The sequence below is a fragment of the Tripterygium wilfordii genome, chromosome 11 (assembly GCF_013401445.1).
Source record: "Tripterygium wilfordii isolate XIE 37 chromosome 11, ASM1340144v1, whole genome shotgun sequence".
NCBI classification, from domain to species: domain Eukaryota; kingdom Viridiplantae; phylum Streptophyta; class Magnoliopsida; order Celastrales; family Celastraceae; genus Tripterygium; species Tripterygium wilfordii.
The window spans coordinates 10,628,654-10,651,052 of NC_052242.1; the positions used below are offsets into that span (position 1 = coordinate 10,628,654).

A 22,399-nucleotide genomic window follows, 5' to 3' on the forward strand; every position below is an offset into this window, starting at 1 on the left:
ATCATAAAAATTAAACTTAGGACATTAGACTTTGGTTTAATTATCAATGAAAAAGAGCATATGCTTGGTTGTTTGTCTAGTAGATTTTGATGTTATGTCCTTGTGATGTTATTAAAGAGTTTAAAGCAGTGTCAAAACAATTTTATTGAGAGTTTAAAAATAGTTTGTCAAGATTTTTTTCACAAATCAAGCATATCATTAATTTAACTACACCACCTATTTAGTTGAAAAGCGTAACAACATCAATCATGATGAAACATGTTTAGCATGAAAGGGTTAGAGGATAAGAAATTTAATAAATAAAACAAAAAACTCAAATATAAATATTGCAGTCATATGTGACATATATATTTCCACAAACTGAGTTCTTTTATTGATTTATTCGAAGCATATAAGCTTACATGTATGTGTGTAACATGTTTATGCAATTTTTTCCCATATCAAACTTTATATATACTTTATCAAACATAGGAGTTTGCTCTTATCCCAAACTTGATCTTGAAAAACATGGGAGCAGCTGAAAAACAACACACTCCCAAACGGACTCATTGTCACCATTTTGTTTGGCCAAACAAGAGATAATGTACTTTGACATGCCCTTCTGTTAGGATTGAGATTGAGTCGGGTTGGTTGATTATCGGCCCGACCTGACCAATCGACCTTTTCCAAATATGAAAATCATTATCGACCCGACCTTTATGGGTCGGGTAATGATTGGCAACTGACAAAGTCGATTGCTCAATGGGTCAATTGATGGTAACAACCGACTTTCAATTCATCATATATACATATATAAAAATTAATAAAATGAGAAAAAAAAAAAAACTAAAAACATAAGTGCAGAACTGTGCTGTGCCACCCGATCACAAATAAGCATAAATATGCAATTATCTATTAATTGTATGAAAAATAAGCATACATGATAATTGATAGCTATCAAAATCAAATCATGGACATCAAAAATTCTGGAGTTCTGAACAATGTGGAACAAACCATGCCGTGAATATCGATACCTCTCCAAATCCAGATCTACAAAGAAGAGCAAGAATCCAAGAAGCCACAATTTTATGAGCTAATATAGTTTTGTTGGACAAAAAAATACATATGGGCCACGTGACAAAATAGTGTCACTTGAATAAAAGAGCAATGATCTGGTAAAACAGCCAGATCTGAACGATAAGTTGATGGCCGAGCCTGAACGAACGAAGAGTCCTGAGTACAGACAGATCGGCCAGTTAATTCCGTAGTGGCCGAAACGCACAGGAGCAGTTATTTAAATACCATATATGTGAGAGAATGTGGGTCATGTAGAAGTAATTGATTAAAGAAACCCAGTAATGACAGGACGTGGGAGATGCGTGTGAGGCAGAGATAAAGCGGTTACTCCACACTACTTCACAATTGATGGGAACATAGGACATGTGGCAAAAATCCAACGGATCCAACTGTAAATATCAGTGTCGACAATTTTGTAGAACATGTATATAAGCCTAGATTTTACATTGTACAAGGTGTTATCAATCAAAGACTCAAATCGAGCATGTAATTTTCCTTTCACAACTTTTAATAGAATTCCTTTTTCTTTTTATTTCCTTACTCATGTGCTTGTGCCCCTTAGACGCTAATCTCTTTCTCGTTTTTGTGCCTCTTTTTGGGACTTTGTTCCAAGAGGTTTGTTCCTGCACACATCGTCTCATCTTATTTGTTTGTAACATTCAAATTCCGTCGTAAACAAATTGGCACACCCGGTGGGACAATTGGTGTAAGAAGCGAGAGATGCCTCCGAAATCAAGCAACGAAGTTGCTGGTAATGTCGGAGAAACTGAGGAGAGCCGATATGACAACATGCAAGTGCTCAATCCAAGAGTGATATGCTGCCTCCTCAGTGATACAACCAATGATGTGGTTGAACAGGTACGTACTCAGAATGTGCACAATGTTGATAGAATTATGCGTAGTAATAATGTGCATTTCGAAGGTTTAGCCAAGCATTTAAATACATTAAATGAAGGAGTGGCTAAATTGGTGAATGTGTTGATAAATTTTCCCATAATTTACCCTTAGGATGGTATAGGAAGTTATCAACACAAAGGAATAGATGCGCCTATAAGCTCATTACCATTAGGTACAATAGGGTCTATATTCGAACATGGCCAAACTAGTAACCAGGTTACTGCAGGCCAAAATACTAGCAACATAGGTCAAAGTGTAGTAGAGCAAAATATAGGCAATCAGGGTCTTACTAACCAGATTGGGCAAGTTGGAGATAGCCTTGTTGGAGTTGACCGAATCGGCCAAGCTAGAGAAAGGCAAAATATAGCTGGCCAAAATGGAAATAGCCAAAGCACAAATGACCAGAATATTAGAAATAATAATGGCCAAAGTCAAAACAATTATGGCCAGGGGTTCGGCCAAAATAGCTATGGTCAAAATCTTGGTCAGAATAATTATGGCCAGGGTCTTGGTTAGAATTACTATGGTCAAGGAATCGGTCTTGGTTAGAATTACTATGGTCAAGGAATCGGCCAAAATCACTACAGTCAATGTAATTATGGTCCTGGGATCGGTCAAAACAATTATGGTCAGAATTTTGGCCAAAATAATTATGGCTTAAATAACACTAGCCAAGGGTCAAGGGTTTGGTCAAGCTAACAATGGCAAAGGTTTTAATGGTACAAACATTCGTCCAATTAACGTAGGAAATCAAAATCAACGCATACCATTAGTTCCACCCGTAGATATCTCGTACCCTCAAGATAATTTTAGGAAACAAGTAACTGAAATTCTATAGGAACAAATCGGCCTAGGATTGAGGCCCACCATTATGCCTATATATAGGAAATTGTATCCTGATTGGATCGACCAAGCATATCCTTCTCCCGGGGGTTTCAAAATACCAGAGTTTACCCTCTATAATGGATCGAAGGAGGTCTCTACGATAGAACATGTAGGACAATTTATATTGCAATGCGGCAAAGTAAATGATAATCATAAACTTAGAATGTTTCATAACTCACTATCAGGTGCTGAATTTTCATGGTATATAAATCTACCTATGAATTCGGTCCAAAATTGGCCATAGATGGAACAGTTGTTCCACACTCAGTTTTATAAGGCAGAATCGGAAGTCACATTGGCATATTTAGCTAACCTTAGACAACTACCAGAAGAATGGGCTGAGGCCTTTTTACAAAGGTTTAAGATAGCTAGATCCAAATGTTTCGTCCCCTTGCCAGAGAGAGAATTCGTTAAGATCGCGTAGAGTTGCTTAAATTTTGATTTGAAAAAGAATTCCAAGATCGAGAGTTCCCCGATCTTTTTCAACTTTGCGCGAATGTGATTAAATATGAGCAATTGCCAAGAGAAGAAGAGCAAATGAAAAATTCAAGTAGAGGGACCTATTATAAGGACCCAAATTATGAAATGAATGAAGTAGATGTAAAAGACGACTTAGAATATGAGAAGGCTTAGGCCGATGTATGTTTGGCCGAATTAGTACAAGGAAAAGCTTATGTTCGTAAAGCTTTAATTAAGAAAGAAGATGTTAATAAAGAAGAAGCGCCAAAAGAAAAGAAAAATAGAACGTTTTCTTTTGACTTGTCAAAAATTGACAAGATATTCGACCAGATGTACAAAGATAAACGGATTAAATTGAGCGATAAACATAAGCTCCCCAATCTTGAACAAATTCATGGGGAGCGATATTGCAAATGATATAATGCATGGTCCCACACTACTAACAGTTGTTTGGTTTTTTGTAATCTCTTATAGGATGCCATTAAGTCTGGATGAATTGCGTTCGACAAAGGGAAAATGAAGGTACACGAAGACCTCTTCCCAAAGACAACTGGGATAAACATGGTCACACCTGATTTGACCAAATTGAGTCTACCGAAGTTCAAGTTAGTATTAGACGAGGAAATGGATGAGAAACGTCGCAGCGTTTCAGACAGGATCAAAGCTAAAGGAAAGACCACATACGATCCTGACAAGGCAGAAGATTTATGCATAAGATACGGCAACAACATAAGATTAATTCAAAAGTTGAACGATGAAATGCGATGTGAAGAAGATTACGAAAAAAGCAGGCAGCCAGTCGATTGGCAGTCAATGGTGATGCAAGAAGAAATTTTTATGCCAAAGAGACAACCAACAATGTGGCATCCAAGAAGCTATTCACCAAGATTCTATGCAGAGCATTCGAACTTCGTGCAGAACGTCAGAACTTTTCAGCCTCAGCTACATAAGGCCGACACATGGCATTCCTACAACGCTCAGACACAAAAGTCAATTCCCTTCGATTAGTGGTAGGTTGGATCACTCATGAATAGATAGTGGGGCAGTTACTGAAACTACTAAAACCACTGCTGAGAATCAAGAAGAAGAGACTGGTATGGAAATAGACGTTCCTCAAAAGTCAACCAGCGGAAAGTATAAGTTCGATAGAAAGAAAGATGATAAAAGCAAAGAAATTACCACTCCAATCACTATACGTTTCGGGATGATGTCGCCTGTAGTAGCCAACAACTACCTCTTGTCTACCAAGTTTAAGAAGACAACATCCTCAGATGAAGAGGACAATGAGGGCAAACATGAGCAAGAAAGAATCGAGGAGGAAACGGTTGCTTTTGTCATAGATTAGCCCACAGTAGAAGATGATGGGATGATTGATGTTGAGGAGGAAATTGATATTGTAGTAGAAGCTCAGAAAAGACAAATATCCACAGATCGATTGCTAAACGAATTGTACAAGTCAGGGAATCGTACTGTAAGACCTTTAGGAGAATCAGGTTATGAGTTCCTCGTTTTGTATGGAGCACCCAAAGTCACAAGGTAGGTGCCAAGGGCTAGTGCAAGGAAGAATGCAACATCAATTAGCCAGTTAGAGCCTACGGGATGAGGAGAAACCGAAGAAGAACCCGCTCACCCAAAATCTTTGGACATCATGGAGATTGGAATGGAAAACAAAAGGCTTGTAGAAGAAGAGGAGAAATAGAAATTAATGAGGCTAAAAAAGTGGTACTTAGCAAACCACCCAGGAAATTGACCAAACACTTATGCCCTCTTTATGTACGAGCTACGGTCAATGGAGTTCCAGTCTCTAGGGTAATGGTGGATAACGTTGCCGCCATCAATGCCATCCCATATTGCATGCTTAAGAAGTTTGCTAAGTTAGAGGTAGACCTAATTCCAACTGAAGTAGTGTTAACCAGCTTTGATGGTGGAGCTTCATCGGCCAAGGGGTAGCGCTGTTGGATATTACCATCGGAAGTGCAACTAGGACGATCGTTTTCTTCGTCATTGATAGACCAACCAACTACAATATATTACTGGAAAGAGATTGGATACATGGCAGTAGATGTATTCCATCATCATTGCATCAATATCTAATCTTTTGGAACCAGAAGGACGAAGCCAAAGTGGTCCAAGCAAACAGGAAGCCCTTTACAGCTGAAGCAAACTTGGTCGAATATCACATGTATGAAGGAAACTAAGGGCCTATTAGATTGACCTAAGATGGGGAAAATTTTATAGTAATGGCTGCAAACGAAGATTACTCAGTTGAACAATTGATGAATTTACTCAATTCAATGAGGCCAAATTTAGTGGCCTTTGAAGGGCCAACCAATGGCTCACAAACTGGAAATATTTTTCAATGATAAGCAACCTAACAGCAAAATAGACCACAGTAACGGCCACCAAAGCCAAATTAATGGCTTATCACCAGGAATGGGAAGGAGAAATATGAGCTGCATAAGAAAAGAAGCTTGCCATGCAAGATTTTAGAGCTAGGCTCATGGCTCATCAAATGGAAGACCAACTCGCAAACTTATGCGAAACAGATTGCTTGAAGGAAGCCAATGTTATGGATGAGATAAATTTGGGGGGTACCATGGATGTGGCAGAGAAACAAGAATTTGCCAAAGCCTAAGACCCGATGATGGAAGTGGAGCTTGGACAAGGAGGAGAACGTTGGCCAACTTTTGTCAACAAACTACTCGGTACAGAGGTCAGAGTTAAACTTAGTGCTTTACTTAAAGAGTATATTGATTGTTTTGCTTGGGAATATGATGAAATGCCCGGGTTAGACAGACAGTTGGTAGAGCATAAGTTACCAATCAGGCCGAATTTCAAACCTCACAAACAACCTCCTAGAAGATTTGCCCCTAACGTAATCCCAAAAATAAAGAAAGAAATTGAACGATTATTAAAGGCCAAATTTATTAGAACTGCAAGATATGTAGAATGGTTGTCTAATATTGTGCCTGTGATGAAAAAGAATGGGAAATTAAGAGTACGCATAGACTTCAGAAATCTTAATTTGGCCATACCCAAAGATGAATATCCTATGCCCATAGTAGATTCTTTAATAGATGCAACTGCAAGATATGAAATTTATTCGTTCATGGATGGATACTCTGGGTATAACCAAATTTTCATTGATGAAAATTATGTGCATAAAACTGCCTCTAGATGCCCAAGGTCATTAGGGTGTTTTGAATGGGTAGTTATGTCATTTGGTTTAAAAAAATGTTAGGGCCATGAACCTAATTTTCCACGATATGATTGGCCAACGCGTGGAAGTATATGTAGATGACATAGTGACCAAATCGGTCAAAGTTGATGACCATTTCGGCAAGTTGCAGGGACTATTTGAACGAATGAGAACTCATAAGTTAAAATTGAATCCGCTCAAGTGCGCATTTGGTGTAAGCGCCAGGAACTTTCTAGGATTCCTCGTGCATCAAAGAGGAATCGAAATAGACCGAAATAAATCAAAAGCCATACTTGAAGCTCAACCACCCAACAACAAGAAAGAGTTACAACGATTTCTAGGGCAGGTGAATTTCCTAAGACAGTTTATTTCTAATTGCGCAGGATGAACAACAGTGTTCTCCCCTTTATTAAAGCTGAAAAGTGAAGACGAATTCATCTGGAATGAAGATCATCAAAAGGCCTTTGAAAGCTTGAAAGACTATTTATCACAACCACCAGTCATGGTCTCACCTGCACGAGGGAAATCATTAAAGCTGTACATATCAGCTGAAGATCAATCCGTAACAGGAATGCTCGCACAAGACAATGCTCAGGGCGAGGAAAAAGCCATTTATTACTTAAGTAGGCAGTTACTCAAATATCAATGTAATTATTCTCCACTGGAGAAATTATGTTTGGCTTTTTTTTTCACATGTACGAAATTAAGGGCTTATATAAGGCATGTGACTGTGTACTTATTTTCTAAACTGAATTTAATAAAGTACATGTTTTCTCGCCCAAGCATACATCAAAGGGTAGGGTACTGGGCGTTAGCCCTGTCTGAATTTGACATTCAATACATACCACAGAAAGCAGTAAAAAATCAAGCTTTGGTTGATCATCCATGTTTAACGACTACCAAAGAATTGGAACAAGATTTGTATATGGTGAATGTTAACCCATGGATTTTGTATTTTGACGGGTCAAAAAAGTCAAAAGGAGCAGGAGCAGGGGCAGGAATTGTTATTATAACACCAGTAGGTCAAATATATTGATTTTGCTTCACACTGGACGAAGTATGTACAAATAACCAGGCCGAATATGAAGCATTAATTATCGGCTTGGAAATCTTAGTAGAAATGGGTGTTAAGAATACAAAAATTAAGGGAGATTCACAACTTGTTGTTTGCCAAATAACAGGAGGTTTTAAGTGTCAAAGTCACTCGTTGCTTGCGTTGCACAAAATGGTACAAAACCTGTTGGATGAATTTGACCAAACTAAGGTACAGTTCATCCCAAGAATGTGCAACGATATGATAAATGATTTAGCACAAATAGAGTCAGGATTCAAGGAAGTTAGTATGCTAACCCATGATGTTGCTAAATTCGGTCAAATTAAATCAGCTTTAAAAAGGAATAGGGTGGAAATCCTAAGCATAGAATGTCAAGACAAAATAGATCAGAGAATAGAGATAGTTACATTCTTCAATAACGCAAGCATAACAATGGGTAGGAAAACAAAGCTGAAAGCTTTGAATTTCTTATTAATAGAAGATGGGTTATACAAAAAGCGTCCAGACAAAGTCTTATTGAAATGCGTTAGTTTACAAGAAGCCAAAATAATAATGGCTGAAGTCAATGAAGGAATATGTGGAGCCTATCAAGCTAGAGTAAAAATGAGATGGTTAATAATTAGGAACGGGTATTTTTGGCCGAAAATGGGGGAAATGTGTGCTCAATATGCCAAAGGTTGTCAGGCTTGTCAAAGACATGGACCTATTCAAAGAGCACCTGCCAAAGAGATTGCACCCATCATCAAACCATGACCATTTAGAGGATGGACGCTAGATTTGATAGGGAAAATATACCCACCTTCGTCCAAACACCACACATTCATTATTGTGGCCACAAATTTTTTCACAAAATGGGTTGAGGCCATACCCTTGAAAGAAATAACTCAAGAGAATGTGATCGAATGTTGAATCCATCAACAAGTAGATAAACTAGATAAGTCTCTACTTGTAGAGACTCAAAGCTCATTCTTTGATCACCTACTTCATATATTCAAAAATTATTTTTTCACAGTTTACAAACTCTCGATTCGATAATAAGGTAATTAAATTTATTTTAAGCTCAGCATTAATTTTTTTCTTTAAAGGTGAAATTTAATTAATAATTATCCAAATGAGATACAAACTACAGCTGTTTTCTTTAAAGGTGAAATTTAATTAATAGGTTGAAACAAAAAAAAAAATACATCTAATACGGGGATTCAATCAAAATCTGAAATTGCTTAACGCTCAAAGAAACAATTACAATCACCAATCATTATATTGAAGCCCAATCGTCGACAATTTGTCCCCCATATCGATTAGACTTTCTAGGCAGCGTACAACCACCAATCATTATTATACAGCTGTCTTTTTTTAGTGAACAGTGACGTGTGTGTACACTGGCATAAGAAATCTTGAAGCGGCAGGACTATTTACACCCCCTCTTTTGGCTAGATAAACCCCTTTGACATTGATAAGTGACAAGACATACTCTCTGTTAGTACTAACTAGCAATTCTTTTACTTTTGTGTCAGTAAAATGTTGGAATTTTGATGTAAATGAAAAGTCTCACAGACATAGACTCTCTCTCTCTCTCCCTTGCGCCCCTACTGCCTTGGAATTTGCCCCGTCCCTCTCTCTCCTCTTGTCTGTTTTGTAACCTCCACTTGGGTGTGTATATATATATATTAAGGTAAGAAATATATATATGTATGTATTAACATAAGAAATATATATTTCATTTTTAATGAAAAATACATCATTTAAATTTGTTATTTGAATATTCGATATGGGTATAAATTTGATACGTTAAACACATGCAAACAAAAATATTTGACGACAACATTTATTTTTTTTTCTTTGAAAAACTATGAACTTCAATATATATCTTAAATGAATATTTTTTAATGACAGAACTCAACACATATCGTTACCTAACAAAACCCAAGTTTATATATTTACTTGTCCGGATTTGGTCTAAACACAGAAATCTTATTTTTATTTGTAGATTATGAATCTAAGAAAACTCTTCCATGCAAAAAAAAAAATGGTAACCCTAAAATGCTCATTAATACATACTAAAGAAGCACTTATTCATGGAATATATTAGTTAATAACATTTTTTGGTAACTAAGAATTCCTCAACCCAACATATCTATCATACATGTTGGTTAACACTAAACTCGGGCCGCCAACTCAACCCACTCCACGCTAGCGACAAATAAGACCGGGCTTTATGGGGAGAACAAGACCGAAGCTCATAAAATCGAGTTATTCCACAAGGTCTCCCATGGGTCTTTGGCTCATTCTTATAATAAAGTATTGTCAAAATAATTCTTATAATAAATTAATAAGTTGTGAGGTGTTTGGTGAAAATTTTACTGTTGTTAGTGGTTAAGCTGTGTAAATTTTTGCTTGATTGTATTAATTATTATTAATGAATAAAAATAATTTATTTCATATATATAAGTTATTACAACTATAAATGAATAAATATTAATTTATTATAAGAATTGTTAATTTATTATTTATAATAGTTATTAATTTACTTTAATATTTATTCAAAATGGATAATTAATTCATTATAATAATTACTAATTTATTATAACAATTATTCATTTATTATAAGATCGTCCATTACTTGCACGTAAAAAAATTTTATGTAAGACTGTCCATTAGTAGCACATAGTTCGAGAGATTTTTATATAACATTTTCATCCAACTTTGACATGCTACTCTTAAGGAGCTTTTCTGGAGCATTTCGAAATTGTTCTCATTATTGTCCCAAATAATTTAATGTTATTCCAAGATTACCCCTCATTTATTGACACGTTTTGGTGATTATAGGACTATCCTACCGGTAGGATACAATATATAGCATAGTGATAGAATACTTAATGTATCCTATCGGTAGGATACGGTATGTATCCTAGTGATAGGATATTTATGTATCCTACCGGTAGGATACATAAATATCCTATCACTAGGATACTTTATGTATCTTACCGGTAGGATACGGTATGTATCCTAGTGATAGGATACTTATGTATCCTACCGGTACGATACAATATGTAGCATAGTGATAGGATACTTCATGTATCCTATCGGTAGGATACGGTATGTATCCTAGTGATAGGATACTTATGTATCCTATCGGTAGGATACAATATGTAGCATAGTGATATGATACTTAATGTATCCTACCGGTAGGAGACGGTATGTATCCTATCACCATGCTACATATTGTATCCTACCGGTAGGATACAATATGTAGCATAGTGATAGGATACTTAATGTATCCTACCGGTAGGATACAATATGTAGCATAGTGATAGGATACTTAATGTATCCTACCGGTAGGATACGGTATGTATCCTAGTGATAGAATACTTATGTATCCTACCGGTAGGATATTGTCATTAGACGATGCTTAGTTGTTCCACGATTGAATTTCTAAGATAAATTAAATAATAAATAAATTGATAATTTATCAAGTTATTTATAATTTATTATTATCTTTAATTAATTTAAAAATCATTATATTATTTTTAATAATTAAATTGTTTACATAGTGGGTATTTCCAGTTATATATATATATATATATATATTAAACAATTGATAATTCACTCTCTCTTGATCTTTCTCTCTCTTAATCACTGTCTGTCAGTCTCCAGTATTGTCTTTCTCCATGATTATTACCTTTACTTTATATTTCTAAATAAGTAACACACAAAAATGAGACAATCAACCATCAACACGGCTCAAATACCAAGAATTATCTAATCAATGGGGGTCTAAATAGCAAAAAGGGCGTTTAAATAGCAGGACCCATCTTGAAGACAGCCTTCTCAGTTCTCAAGTCACAGAGTTCTAATCATTAATGCCTTCTTGCGGTATGCTTGCATAATTCTTGAAAACATTTATACGGTATGCAAGCCCCACATTAAACCCCAACAAAAGAAAAGGACAAATATCAAAGGGTGACTCAAAAGAAGTTGAATCACCTAGAACGTGCCCCTAAACAGGATCAAGGGTGGTTGTTGTTGCCAACGTCACCCCCATTCGTTCAATGACAATGAATGTCTGCAAAGAAGCTGTGTGAAAATTGGTGAATAGACTAGCACTTAGCTGGTGAGAGGGATCAGCCAGTAGCAGTGACAGAAATTTCATGTCATTTTTTTCTTGCATTTATTTATTGCTCGGCTTACACAGGCTCCATGTAGAAAGATAAATCCACCTGTAGAAAAGAGAAGGAAAACAACCAACCGATTTAAGATAATGTACACAAGCACATAGAATGTAACAAATGTGAACTTAAACAAAAGAAACGCCGTTGAAAAATTAAAGTAAATGAAAAGTTTCGATATGTAGCACAATATCATCATTTCAGGAAACAATCTCCAATGGCCGGACACCACTGTATTTAAACAAAAAGGTTACGCTACATGAATCAGTTACTGCTGTTGTGAATGAAAAAAAGATGCAGAACAGGGTAGGGATGTAAAGAGGGATGCTATAAATCAACCTCTTTCCTGGCCTCACAGATTATGGAGGAACATCACAAATCATATTTTGGATATTTTATCGACGAAAAAATTGCAGGCATATCAAATTCAAACAGAGTGAAATAAAATAAAAATATACTCAAGTACCATGTCGGATATCAAAATCACCGCATCACGTCACTTAGATGATCATCTCTTATGGTTAAGATCCATTGCTTCACTACACCATATGAAACCATTCAAATACAAAGATTAAGCTCCATTAGGACATACCTTTATTGGAAGACCATAAGTAACAATCAGCTTATAAAAGAGGTTAATAACCTTAAAAAATTATCAATATTAATCAAACTCCTTACCTACTTCTTCCCCTATTTTAAGATAGGTAACTGAGTGACCACATCATTGAGCTCTTCTCTTTATGTCAATGTTGTGGTTGGAAAATGGTTGTTTCCAAAATATTTGTGTCCCACCAATCATGTTCAAACAAAACGATGTTCCTCACCCCATGGCACTACTCAGGCCCCCTGTAGAAATAAATCCACCAGTACAAAAGAGAAGAGAAATCCCAATCTAAATGTACAAAAGCACAAAGAATGTAACAAATGGAAGGTGATCTATAACAAAATCAGATACAAATCATCCACTATTCTTCATTGCCAACTCAATTTTCAGTCCCTAAACAAAATCCCTATTGCTCACAAATATAATTGCGCCATCACCATGAATCTCACCTAGATCAATAAAATTTCTGTTAAGAAATAACACAATGAAATTCAATTTCAGTGCTGTCAAACAGTAAAATTTATTTTTGCAGCATACCCACATGCCAAATCGTATACAACTATACAATTTTGACATAATAAATTTCAACAATAAGGAACAAAATTCAAGTCAAAATTGAAGGAACCCATTTACCTTTGAGATCTTAGAGTGCATGGATGTTGAACAGGGGTTTGGAATGAAGAGCCTATATTGTCAAAGACCATATCTTTGCCAAACCAAAAGAAGTTCAAAGTTTAGATCGGTTAAGAAGCACTCAAAAAAAAGACTTAGTCACATAGGAAAGCATTCCGTTTCCATATGGTCCATGAGAAGAGGGGATGAATCTAAAACGCAAAAAATTGAACGCAGATTCTGGGAATAACATTGACCACAGATTTAGATGGTCAATGGTGGTTTAAGGCTGCAGAAAAGGGGAAAAATATTGAGCAAATTATAAACCTGAGAACTCAAAATTCACTAAATCACAACAATCAATAAATATATAACCACAACATTTACATATAAACAGTTTATTACGTTTAATTTCGAATTTGCACCCACAATACTTCTATCGTCAGGTCCTTGCAGCGAAAGCCTTGCACTGCATTTAAAATATTGTCAGTAAGTTGGCTAATCAAATTTTGAGCATAACTTTGCAACTTTAAGTGTCATTAAGTCAAATCTTAGTTTAAAAATGTTTTGACAAAAAAAACCTTGCAAAAGTTTGCAATTTTGCATTCTCCACTCATGGGACAGGCATTGCAATTAGGTTTGCTTTTTGTGAAAAAGACCTGCATAATTCTCAATCAGATTTCCGTATCTTAGTTTAGTTCTTCATGATCACTAAGCTAAACAAACATTTGGTAATTGTAGTTCATAACTGTTAGTGACTACTGAATTTGTTACTTACCAAAAAAAAAAAAAGCATACTGAATTTGCTTAATGTACTTTTAAAACCATAATATAAAGGAATTTACAGAACCCAAAAATAAAAGGCACAGAACTTCTATGAGCCGAAAACAACAGTAGGAGTCTTTCAAAAGTCTTAACACAGACTGAGCTTCACAAATGATCGATAAGTTAAAAGAATCCTCAAAAGGGAAGAACACTGTAACTCGAGATACCAACATAATGATGCTTTGTGACACTTACTGAGCTAAAAAAAAGAGAGGACGCCTCCTTTGGTTAAGTTGAAGGGGATCCCACCAACGACATATGTGGAGTGCTTGTCATTGGCGTGCCACGAAGTTTCCTCTGAGATCCCAAGCATTGTCCCTCTCGAATTTATGCTCTGTATTCTTCAACATAGGAAATCCCAAAAGCATATTACTCATTATTTACTCAAGGGCAGAGATCATAAACCTATCAACTTATAGGGGAAATAAATTGTGAAAAAACTCAGAACCTGCAACGGTTATATTGGATAGGCCTTGTCTTTCATAGTTATCCTGTGGGATTTCGCTTATATTCCTCGCAAGTGGCAGGCCTACATCAGTATTCGAGAAAAACTGAGTGAGTGTAAGAATACAACTATCATTGTAGTTTAAGTAAGGGGTCAAAGAATCTGTAAACCATAAGTTTCTAATAACTCACAATTTGCCCAGCTGTGAGTATAATTGCCAGGAAACAAAAGGCCATTACCATTGTTTTCCATGGCAACTTGACCGGACCTCTATTTTGAGGTCCTAATACTATCTAATTAGGAGGTTCTAGTGCTTATAGTAATTCATTTGTGTTTAAATAAAGTAATTTTACCCTTATACATGTTTCCCGTTGGTTCTGCAGGAAATCGGGCTTAAATGACTGAATTGGGCAAGTTGGAGCACTCTTTGGGCACTTTTTGCTGTGAGGTGTCGGGACTTAGATTATGAAGATATTCTTGAAGACTACAAGCTCCAACGGTACACTAATCTATGGCCGAGATTGAATTGTTTTATGAATGGATTAGATTACAACAAGACTTGAAGGGTTAAGACGATCATTTAAAGGTGAATCCAATGGTTGTGCATAAGACAACATTCTTGCTTGCAATTTTTGACTTAAAAGAAGATCTTACTTGATTTTTGGAGTCAAAGATGGCTGCAAGTTGCTACACATTTAAAAGGAAATTGTTGGAGATACCAATGCCAAGATTTGGTGCAAGTTTGATCAAATGGTCAAAGATGACAAAATTGTTGGAGATACCAAGGTCAAGATTTGGTGCAAGTTTAATCAAATGGTCAAAGATGGCTGCAAGTGCACATGACAACTCAAATCTTGCAAAGCTAGACTTGGAAAATAATGCAAGTGCAACGGCTACATATTGCAAGGTTGAGATTTAATGAATTATTCATTGACTTCTCCAAGAGAAAGCCACCATAGGAGTAGTGTAGATCTAGTTTCTCTCTCTAAGTTTTCTTTGTTGTTTTTGGTGCTTTCTCTTGATTTTGTATAAACTCTGATTTAGATGACAATAGATTGGATGTTTATTGCAACAATCATGAGTGGGTAGTTCTCTTTCTAGTTTCTAGTCCCAAACGGTGGGTGCTCGGTTTCGATTACTTAAGGTATGCTCAAAGAATCGTAGCTTCGATTTCTCTCTTTTAATTTCGTGATAGTTGTGTGATTGGATCTATGGGAATGACATATTTGCTTGTATTCTTGGATTGTCTAGTCTAGGGATTGCATCTAATGTGTTCGATTGAGAATTGTTAAACCCATTGCATGATTTCCTTAATTAATTGAGTTTTTCGTTGCATAGCTATTAATTATGTGTATTGATGATGGGGTTTTGGGTTAAATTAGGAATGTGCATGGGAGAGTTATGGTTAATTGATCTTTGAGTGTGAAACTAGGGTGTTAGCCAAGCCAAGCCCCAAGGGGGAATATTAATTCATAATATTAGGTGCTTATCCCTTTGCGTTCATCGTAGATTAAGAGACCCGATGGCCTACATGTATGAATTGAAGTCTTATAACCCAATTCTCTTTGCATATGCATGATTGATAGTATCACACAATGCATTGTGTATGGTTGTGTGTGTTTGCAATAATACCTTGAGTATGAGAACCGAGTAGCCACCGGGACGGACTAGAGACTAGGTTTTTAATTAATTGTTTTAAGTCCAATTTGTGCTTACTTTGATCACAAAATCGCTCATGCTACCGAGTCATTCGGCCCATTTCTTTTACTTGCTTTTATTTGATATTCATTGTGTTTATTAGTGTTAGCTAGTCATTTGCATATCATTCACTTCAAATTTGCATTGCTTCCTCGTGGATCGATACCGGACTCACCGGTTTATTACTTGACGATACCCTACACTTGGGGTAAGTACACACACACACTTTGGTGTCGGTCAAGTTTTTGGCGCCGTTGCCGGGGAAGTGAGTGTCAAAGACGGAGCTGGGTGGCTTGTAGATGCTAGCTTTATGCTATTAAACGTCATCAAATAAGGAAGGAGCACGGTCACGCTTCAAGGGTAACTTCGTTCCTCCCTTTTACTTGCTTTCTAGTGTAGTTGAATTAGTGTAGTTGCTGAAAAAAAAAAAAAAAAAAAAAAAAAAAGAAAGAAAAAATTTGTGAGAAGAACTTGGCGGATGGGGCTAACTTAGATTCCTGTGGGCGATGGATGCCACCTTGTTTGCTGCTTGGTAGTGATACGTTGTTTGAGAGAGCTTTGTGCATTTTTATTTTTATCACTACTTGCTACTTCTTGGTGTGTTATTGTTCCTAAGGTTGATTGTTGCTCTATTCCTATCCTTGCTCTTGTTCTTGCTTAATATTGTTCTTGGTTGTTCATTAATTGAAAAAAAAAAAAAAAATCTTGTGTTACTTGACGTGGTTGATTGCTACTTTTGTGTGTTACTTGCTATTGTTCCTTGCCATCATGTCTCAACCTAGAGATAATGTTAGTGGGCATGGGTCTAATAGAGATGGGATAGGTGGTGATATAAATGTGAGTGATGCGGGGAGTGTACGTGGGGGTGATATGAATCTTGATGCATTGCGTCGTCTTTTGCAACATGTGAATATTGATGAGTTGATGAATCCGGTGCAAGGGCAAGATGTCCAAATTGGCAATGCCCAAAATTTGCAATATGTTCAAGTTGAGCATGCTTTGCAAAATGCACCTCAACCACTTCAACAAGACAATGCGGCGCAATTTGCCCCACAAAATGTCTACCCACCTATGTATTATCAAATGCCACAAGTGCCACAATATGCTCCCTTCGGACAAAATTTACATGCACCTCCTCCTTTTGACTACATTCATGCACATGAGTACCAACCTTTTAGGCAAGCACAATCTTCACACCAATGTATAGCTCCACCATCTTACCAACCATGCACCCCACCCCAAGAGAGATCACTTGAGGATACGCTTCAAATATTCATGGAAGCTCAATTGGAGGTTAATCAAAGGAGATTTGAATTTCGTGAGCAAACCAATAGAGCCTTGGAAGATTTAAGAAGCCAATTGACAAAGATCACTCAAACATTAGAATTTCAATTCGAAACTTCAAGTGAGGGGTTGAATGTGCAAGAACAAGAACAACCCATCATTACCTCAAGGAGTGGGATAGTAATTGACAATACCATGACTCCTAAGGTAAGTGAGGATGAGAAATTAGTGGAAGAAGTGGGTGGTGAGGTGAAAAATGTTATAGTTGGAGATAGATCATGTCGAGACAAGGACAATGCTCAAGTTGAAAAGGTTGAGGAAAAGAGCGAAGATAAGAGAAATGAAGAGAAAGATGAAAATAAAGTGAGAAAAAAGGGGAACAATTTAGACCTTGGGAGGGAAATTGAGTACGTCCCTAAGCTTTATATTCACTCTCATGTTGAGGACAAATTAAAGTTGACACTTGCACATGATTCAATTGAGGTTGTACTAGCATTGGTTGAGAAAGGTAGTAAACTTTTGATTGAGGGAGATGCTATGAAAGGAGTTTTGAAATCCTTAACTATTTACGGTGTGGGATTTTTGTCCTCTCTTTTAGGAGCTTTAGAGCCTTCCCCACTCAAAGTTGAATCATACCAAGTGCATCCTCAAAAACCAAAAAAAATACCTTTACCAAGTGGATTTAAAAAGTCCTCTAAATGCTACTTTGCACAGAAATTTTTTACAGAAATTAAAAAAGTATGGCGTCCCAAATCCCAATTACAATTTTTTCCATGTGAGTTTCGGGAAAAAGGGACCGAATCATGCGTGGTCCGTCATGTTCCTCAACATGGGAGTAGTGATTATGAGGATGTTCTTGGGATCTCAAGGATCCCAATTCTCCCGTGTGTCATGGTTAGACTCCACCCTTGTACCATAGTATGGTTGTGATTAGTTTTGATTTGATTTCAATTTTGGTGTGTTTTTGTATGTTCACAATGCATCTCACAATTTGTTCTTGCCTTGTTTTTTTATTCTTGACATTGGGGACAATGTCTCATTTAAGTTGGGGGGTGAGTGAATTGTGAATTCATTGTGAAACTTGCTTTATTTTGGTGTGCTTTTGTGAATATCAAAAATTTGAAAAAAAAAAAAAATTTCTTGTTGTGTCATGCTTGGATAGTGTGGTTGGTATTAACTTTTTCAGGTTATGCTTCGTTTCTCATGATTCCGATCACTTTTGAAGAGTATGGTATGATTTCCTACCCTCTATCCTATTGTGTTGTGCTTTGTTGTTCATACATGCTAGATAGACTTTAGGAAGGGAATGGTAGATGCTTTGGGGATTCACTACCAATTTGAACGCTAATTTCTTATTCTTGTTCAAATATGCAAGTGTAGAGTAGGTTTCTTGATTTCTTTTGTGAAGTCGAAGCATGTGATTGAGTAGGATGACTATGATCAATCTTTCTTGGGATGATTGGGACCTAGTTTGATATCAAAATTGTGCAGTTGAGCAGACATCTTGGCATTGAAGCATTTGTATGACTGCGTTTTTGGATCCTTTTGTCTGAAAAATTACCTTTTTACCCTTCTCATTCCTTTGAGCCATTCTTCATTGATATACATTGGGTTTTGGGTGATTCTTTTCAATGATATTCATTTGACATCTTAGCGCGTGTTCTTCAATAGCTTTGTAAACATTACATTTGATTACTGAGAAGTGTGATTTTTGTATTTTGCCACTTGCTTGTGAACTTAGGATTGAAAGATTCACTAGATTGAGAGATTTGAGCTTAGCCTATTCATTTGTGAGTGATTATAAGCCCTAAATTTCTTTAAGCCTTTTTAGTTCACTTACAAGCCTTGTGTGAACCACTTCCTTAAATACTTCCCACCTTTGGTTGCAAGGTTGAGTATGAGCTTGAAAAAGATAAGTCGGTAGTGATATTACCCTTTCTTATGTTGAAAAAAAATTGAGGGTTGTTGTATAAATGTTGTTTATTCTAAAAAAAAAAAAAAAAAAAAAAAAAAAAGTGGAAAAACAAAAAGAAAAAAAAATGTATGCAATAAAGAATCTTTTGTGTGTAAAGAAGGAGAAGTCTTTGAAATTGTGGTACAATGGAAGGGGTGACAAAATGAGAATTTAGCTCACATGTTTGAACTTAACCTTGCAACTTGTCACCTAGTTCCAAATTCTTCCTACCTTGTCCCTTAGCCACATTGCAAACCATTTAACCTTTTGATGAATTTGATTCAAGGTAAGCAAGCGAGTTGGCGGATGCATTAATTGTTCTTGTAGGTGATTTCTTTCTCAAAGCTATGCCCATCCAAATTATCTTTTATAAACACATACATTTAATCCAATTGTGTAAGTCATTCACTTAGCACAATGTTTTTACATTTTTGTGTACATTTGGGATTGGGGATTTATGAACACCAAAAGGTTCCGTAACAAGGTTTTACTTGTGTGAATGTGTTGAGTTGTCTTGCTTGATTGCACATATATTTTACATATTATAAAATTTTCTTAGTCATCTTTGAGGGGATTGAGATTGGTTGTCTAAAGATTTTGCATGTTTTCGACTAGCGGGGGAATTGGGGGATTAGCTCTATTTCTTGCATGTGAGAACTTAAGAATAATTTATGGTGCTTTCAAAGTAATAGTGGATCCCTTGGTAAGTGTTTGTGGGTATCGCTCTGATAAGCCCTCACGAGACTACAACTCGTCCACTAGGGTGACCTAGGGGTTTAAAGGCTTGTTGCATGCGCTAAATGCAACCGTGATGCCTACGTCAGTGAGTTAGGATTTTATTTAGCAAATTTTAGTTTTAGAAGTGTTTGCATTGCTAGGGACTAGCAACGTCTAAGTTGGGGGGTGTGACCGGACCTCTATTTTGAGGTCCTAATACTATCTAATTAGGAGGTTCTAGTGCTTATAGTAATTCATTTGTGTTTAAATAAAGTAATTTTACCCTTATACATGTTTCCCGTTGGTTCTGCAGGAAATCGGGCTTAAATGACTGAATTGGGCAAGTTGGAGCACTCTTTGGGCACTTTTTGCTGTGAGGTGTCGGGACTTAGATTATGAAGATATTCTTGAAGACTACAAGCTCCAACGGTACACTAATCTATGGCCGAGATTGAATTGTTTTATGAATGGATTAGATTACAACAAGACTTGAAGGGTTAAGACGATCATTTAAAGGTGAATCCAATGGTTGTGCATAAGACAACATTCTTGCTTGCAATTTTTGACTTAAAAGAAGATCTTACTTGATTTTTGGAGTCAAAGATGGCTGCAAGTTGCTACACATTTAAAAGGAAATTGTTGGAGATACCAATGCCAAGATTTGGTGCAAGTTTGATCAAATGGTCAAAGATGACAAAATTGTTGGAGATACCAAGGTCAAGATTTGGTGCAAGTTTAATCAAATGGTCAAAGATGGCTGCAAGTGCACATGACAACTCAAATCTTGCAAAGCTAGACTTGGAAAATAATGCAAGTGCAACGGCTACATATTGCAAGGTTGAGATTTAATGAATTATTCATTGACTTCTCCAAGAGAAAGCCACCATAGGAGTAGTGTAGATCTAGTTTCTCTCTCTAAGTTTTCTTTGTTGTTTTTGGTGCTTTCTCTTGATTTTGTATAAACTCTGATTTAGATGACAATAGATTGGATGTTTATTGCAACAATCATGAGTGGGTAGTTCTCTTTCTAGTTTCTAGTCCCAAACGGTGGGTGCTCGGTTTCGATTACTTAAGGTATGCTCAAAGAATCGTAGCTTCGATTTCTCTCTTTTAATTTCGTGATAGTTGTGTGATTGGATCTATGGGAATGACATATTTGCTTGTATTCTTGGATTGTCTAGTCTAGGGATTGCATCTAATGTGTTCGATTGAGAATTGTTAAACCCATTGCATGATTTCCTTAATTAATTGAGTTTTTCGTTGCATAGCTATTAATTATGTGTATTGATGATGGGGTTTTGGGTTAAATTAGGAATGTGCATGGGAGAGTTATGGTTAATTGATCTTTGAGTGTGAAACTAGGGTGTTAGCCAAGCCAAGCCCCAAGGGGGAATATTAATTCATAATATTAGGTGCTTATCCCTTTGCGTTCATCGTAGATTAAGAGACCCGATGGCCTACATGTATGAATTGAAGTCTTATAACCCAATTCTCTTTGCATATGCATGATTGATAGTATCACACAATGCATTGTGTATGGTTGTGTGTGTTTGCAATAATACCTTGAGTATGAGAACCGAGTAGCCACCGGGACGGACTAGAGACTAGGTTTTTAATTAATTGTTTTAAGTCCAATTTGTGCTTACTTTGATCACAAAATCGCTCATGCTACCGAGTCATTCGGCCCATTTCTTTTACTTGCTTTTATTTGATATTCATTGTGTTTATTAGTGTTAGCTAGTCATTTGCATATCATTCACTTCAAATTTGCATTGCTTCCTCGTGGATCGATACCGGACTCACCGGTTTATTACTTGACGATACCCTACACTTGGGGTAAGTACACACACACACTTTGGTGTCGGTCACAACTACACAGGGAAAAACATTTTATTTAAAATTTTAAACAAAGAAACACCTATCGGTTAGGCAGGAAAGTAAGTACTAACAAAAGAGGAATGTCAAATTAGGTAGTAGCATATAGACACTTTAAAGGAAATTATAAGAAAATTTAAGACCGTGAACCTTTTAGACCAGAATCTCCAACTTATCGTCACAATCATCAACGATATCATGACAGTGTAGAAGAAGCGTACTGTAGTGTATCATGGATTCGCCAGTAGGATAGATTTTGCTTAATTCATTTGCAGATGAGGAATAGCCAGAGAAGAAACAACCTTGGCAGATGCATGCACCCGAGCCGTCATGTGGAGTCAGTCGAGAAGAGAAGAAGCGGTAGATCGAGATCCGCATTCTGGATTCGCCATTTTCGAACCGTTTTGAAAAAGAGAATTGGCAGATCAAAAACATGTCGAAAATCATGTCAAACTTCCCCGCCATCTCCTACTATCGATGTCTTTGCTGCCACAAAGAAAAAGGTAGCACAGGGTTTTGTTAATCCTAATTGGAACAGGCGTCAACGGTCAATTGAATTGATCTGAATTTTCCTTTTAATTTTTTTCTCGTTGGTTTTTTTCTTTAGATTAACTCAAGTCCAATTTTTTTTTTAAATTTTAAATTCGGCTTAAATGCCACGTGGCAATC

At 36.5% G+C, this 22,399-nt stretch overlaps 2 protein-coding genes across 17 annotated transcripts; one reads left to right on the forward strand and one right to left on the reverse strand.

Annotated features, from left to right (window-relative positions):
- Nucleotides 1-1,776: 1,776 nt before the first annotated feature.
- LOC120008782 (anti-sigma-I factor RsgI-like) lies at nucleotides 1,777-2,469 on the forward strand. Its single transcript, XM_038859154.1, has 2 exons — nucleotides 1,777-1,914; nucleotides 2,065-2,469. Exons 1-2 carry the CDS (start codon nucleotides 1,777-1,779, stop codon nucleotides 2,467-2,469), a joined length of 543 nt encoding a protein of 180 aa, XP_038715082.1.
- Nucleotides 2,470-11,283: 8,814 nt separating this feature from the next.
- On the reverse strand, nucleotides 11,284-22,277 carry LOC120009647. Of its 16 annotated transcripts, none has more exons than XR_005470725.1 (5): nucleotides 21,881-22,277; nucleotides 14,206-14,286; nucleotides 13,953-14,098; nucleotides 12,954-13,026; nucleotides 11,284-12,562 (listed from the first exon to the last, which is right to left on the reverse strand). XR_005470725.1 is itself a non-coding variant. In XM_038860303.1 (3 exons), the coding sequence occupies exons 1-3, from the start codon at nucleotides 22,193-22,195 to the stop codon at nucleotides 14,030-14,032; spliced, it is 387 nt and encodes a 128-aa protein (XP_038716231.1). In that variant the 5' UTR covers nucleotides 22,196-22,277; the 3' UTR covers nucleotides 11,284-14,029. The 16 variants fall into 16 exon arrangements, 2 of the variants coding, with proteins under 2 accessions (XP_038716231.1, XP_038716233.1); XR_005470721.1 differs by adding an exon at nucleotides 13,338-13,401 and having other exon boundaries at nucleotides 11,284-13,026; XR_005470723.1 differs by having other exon boundaries at nucleotides 13,338-14,098.
- Nucleotides 22,278-22,399: the final 122 nt, after the last annotated feature.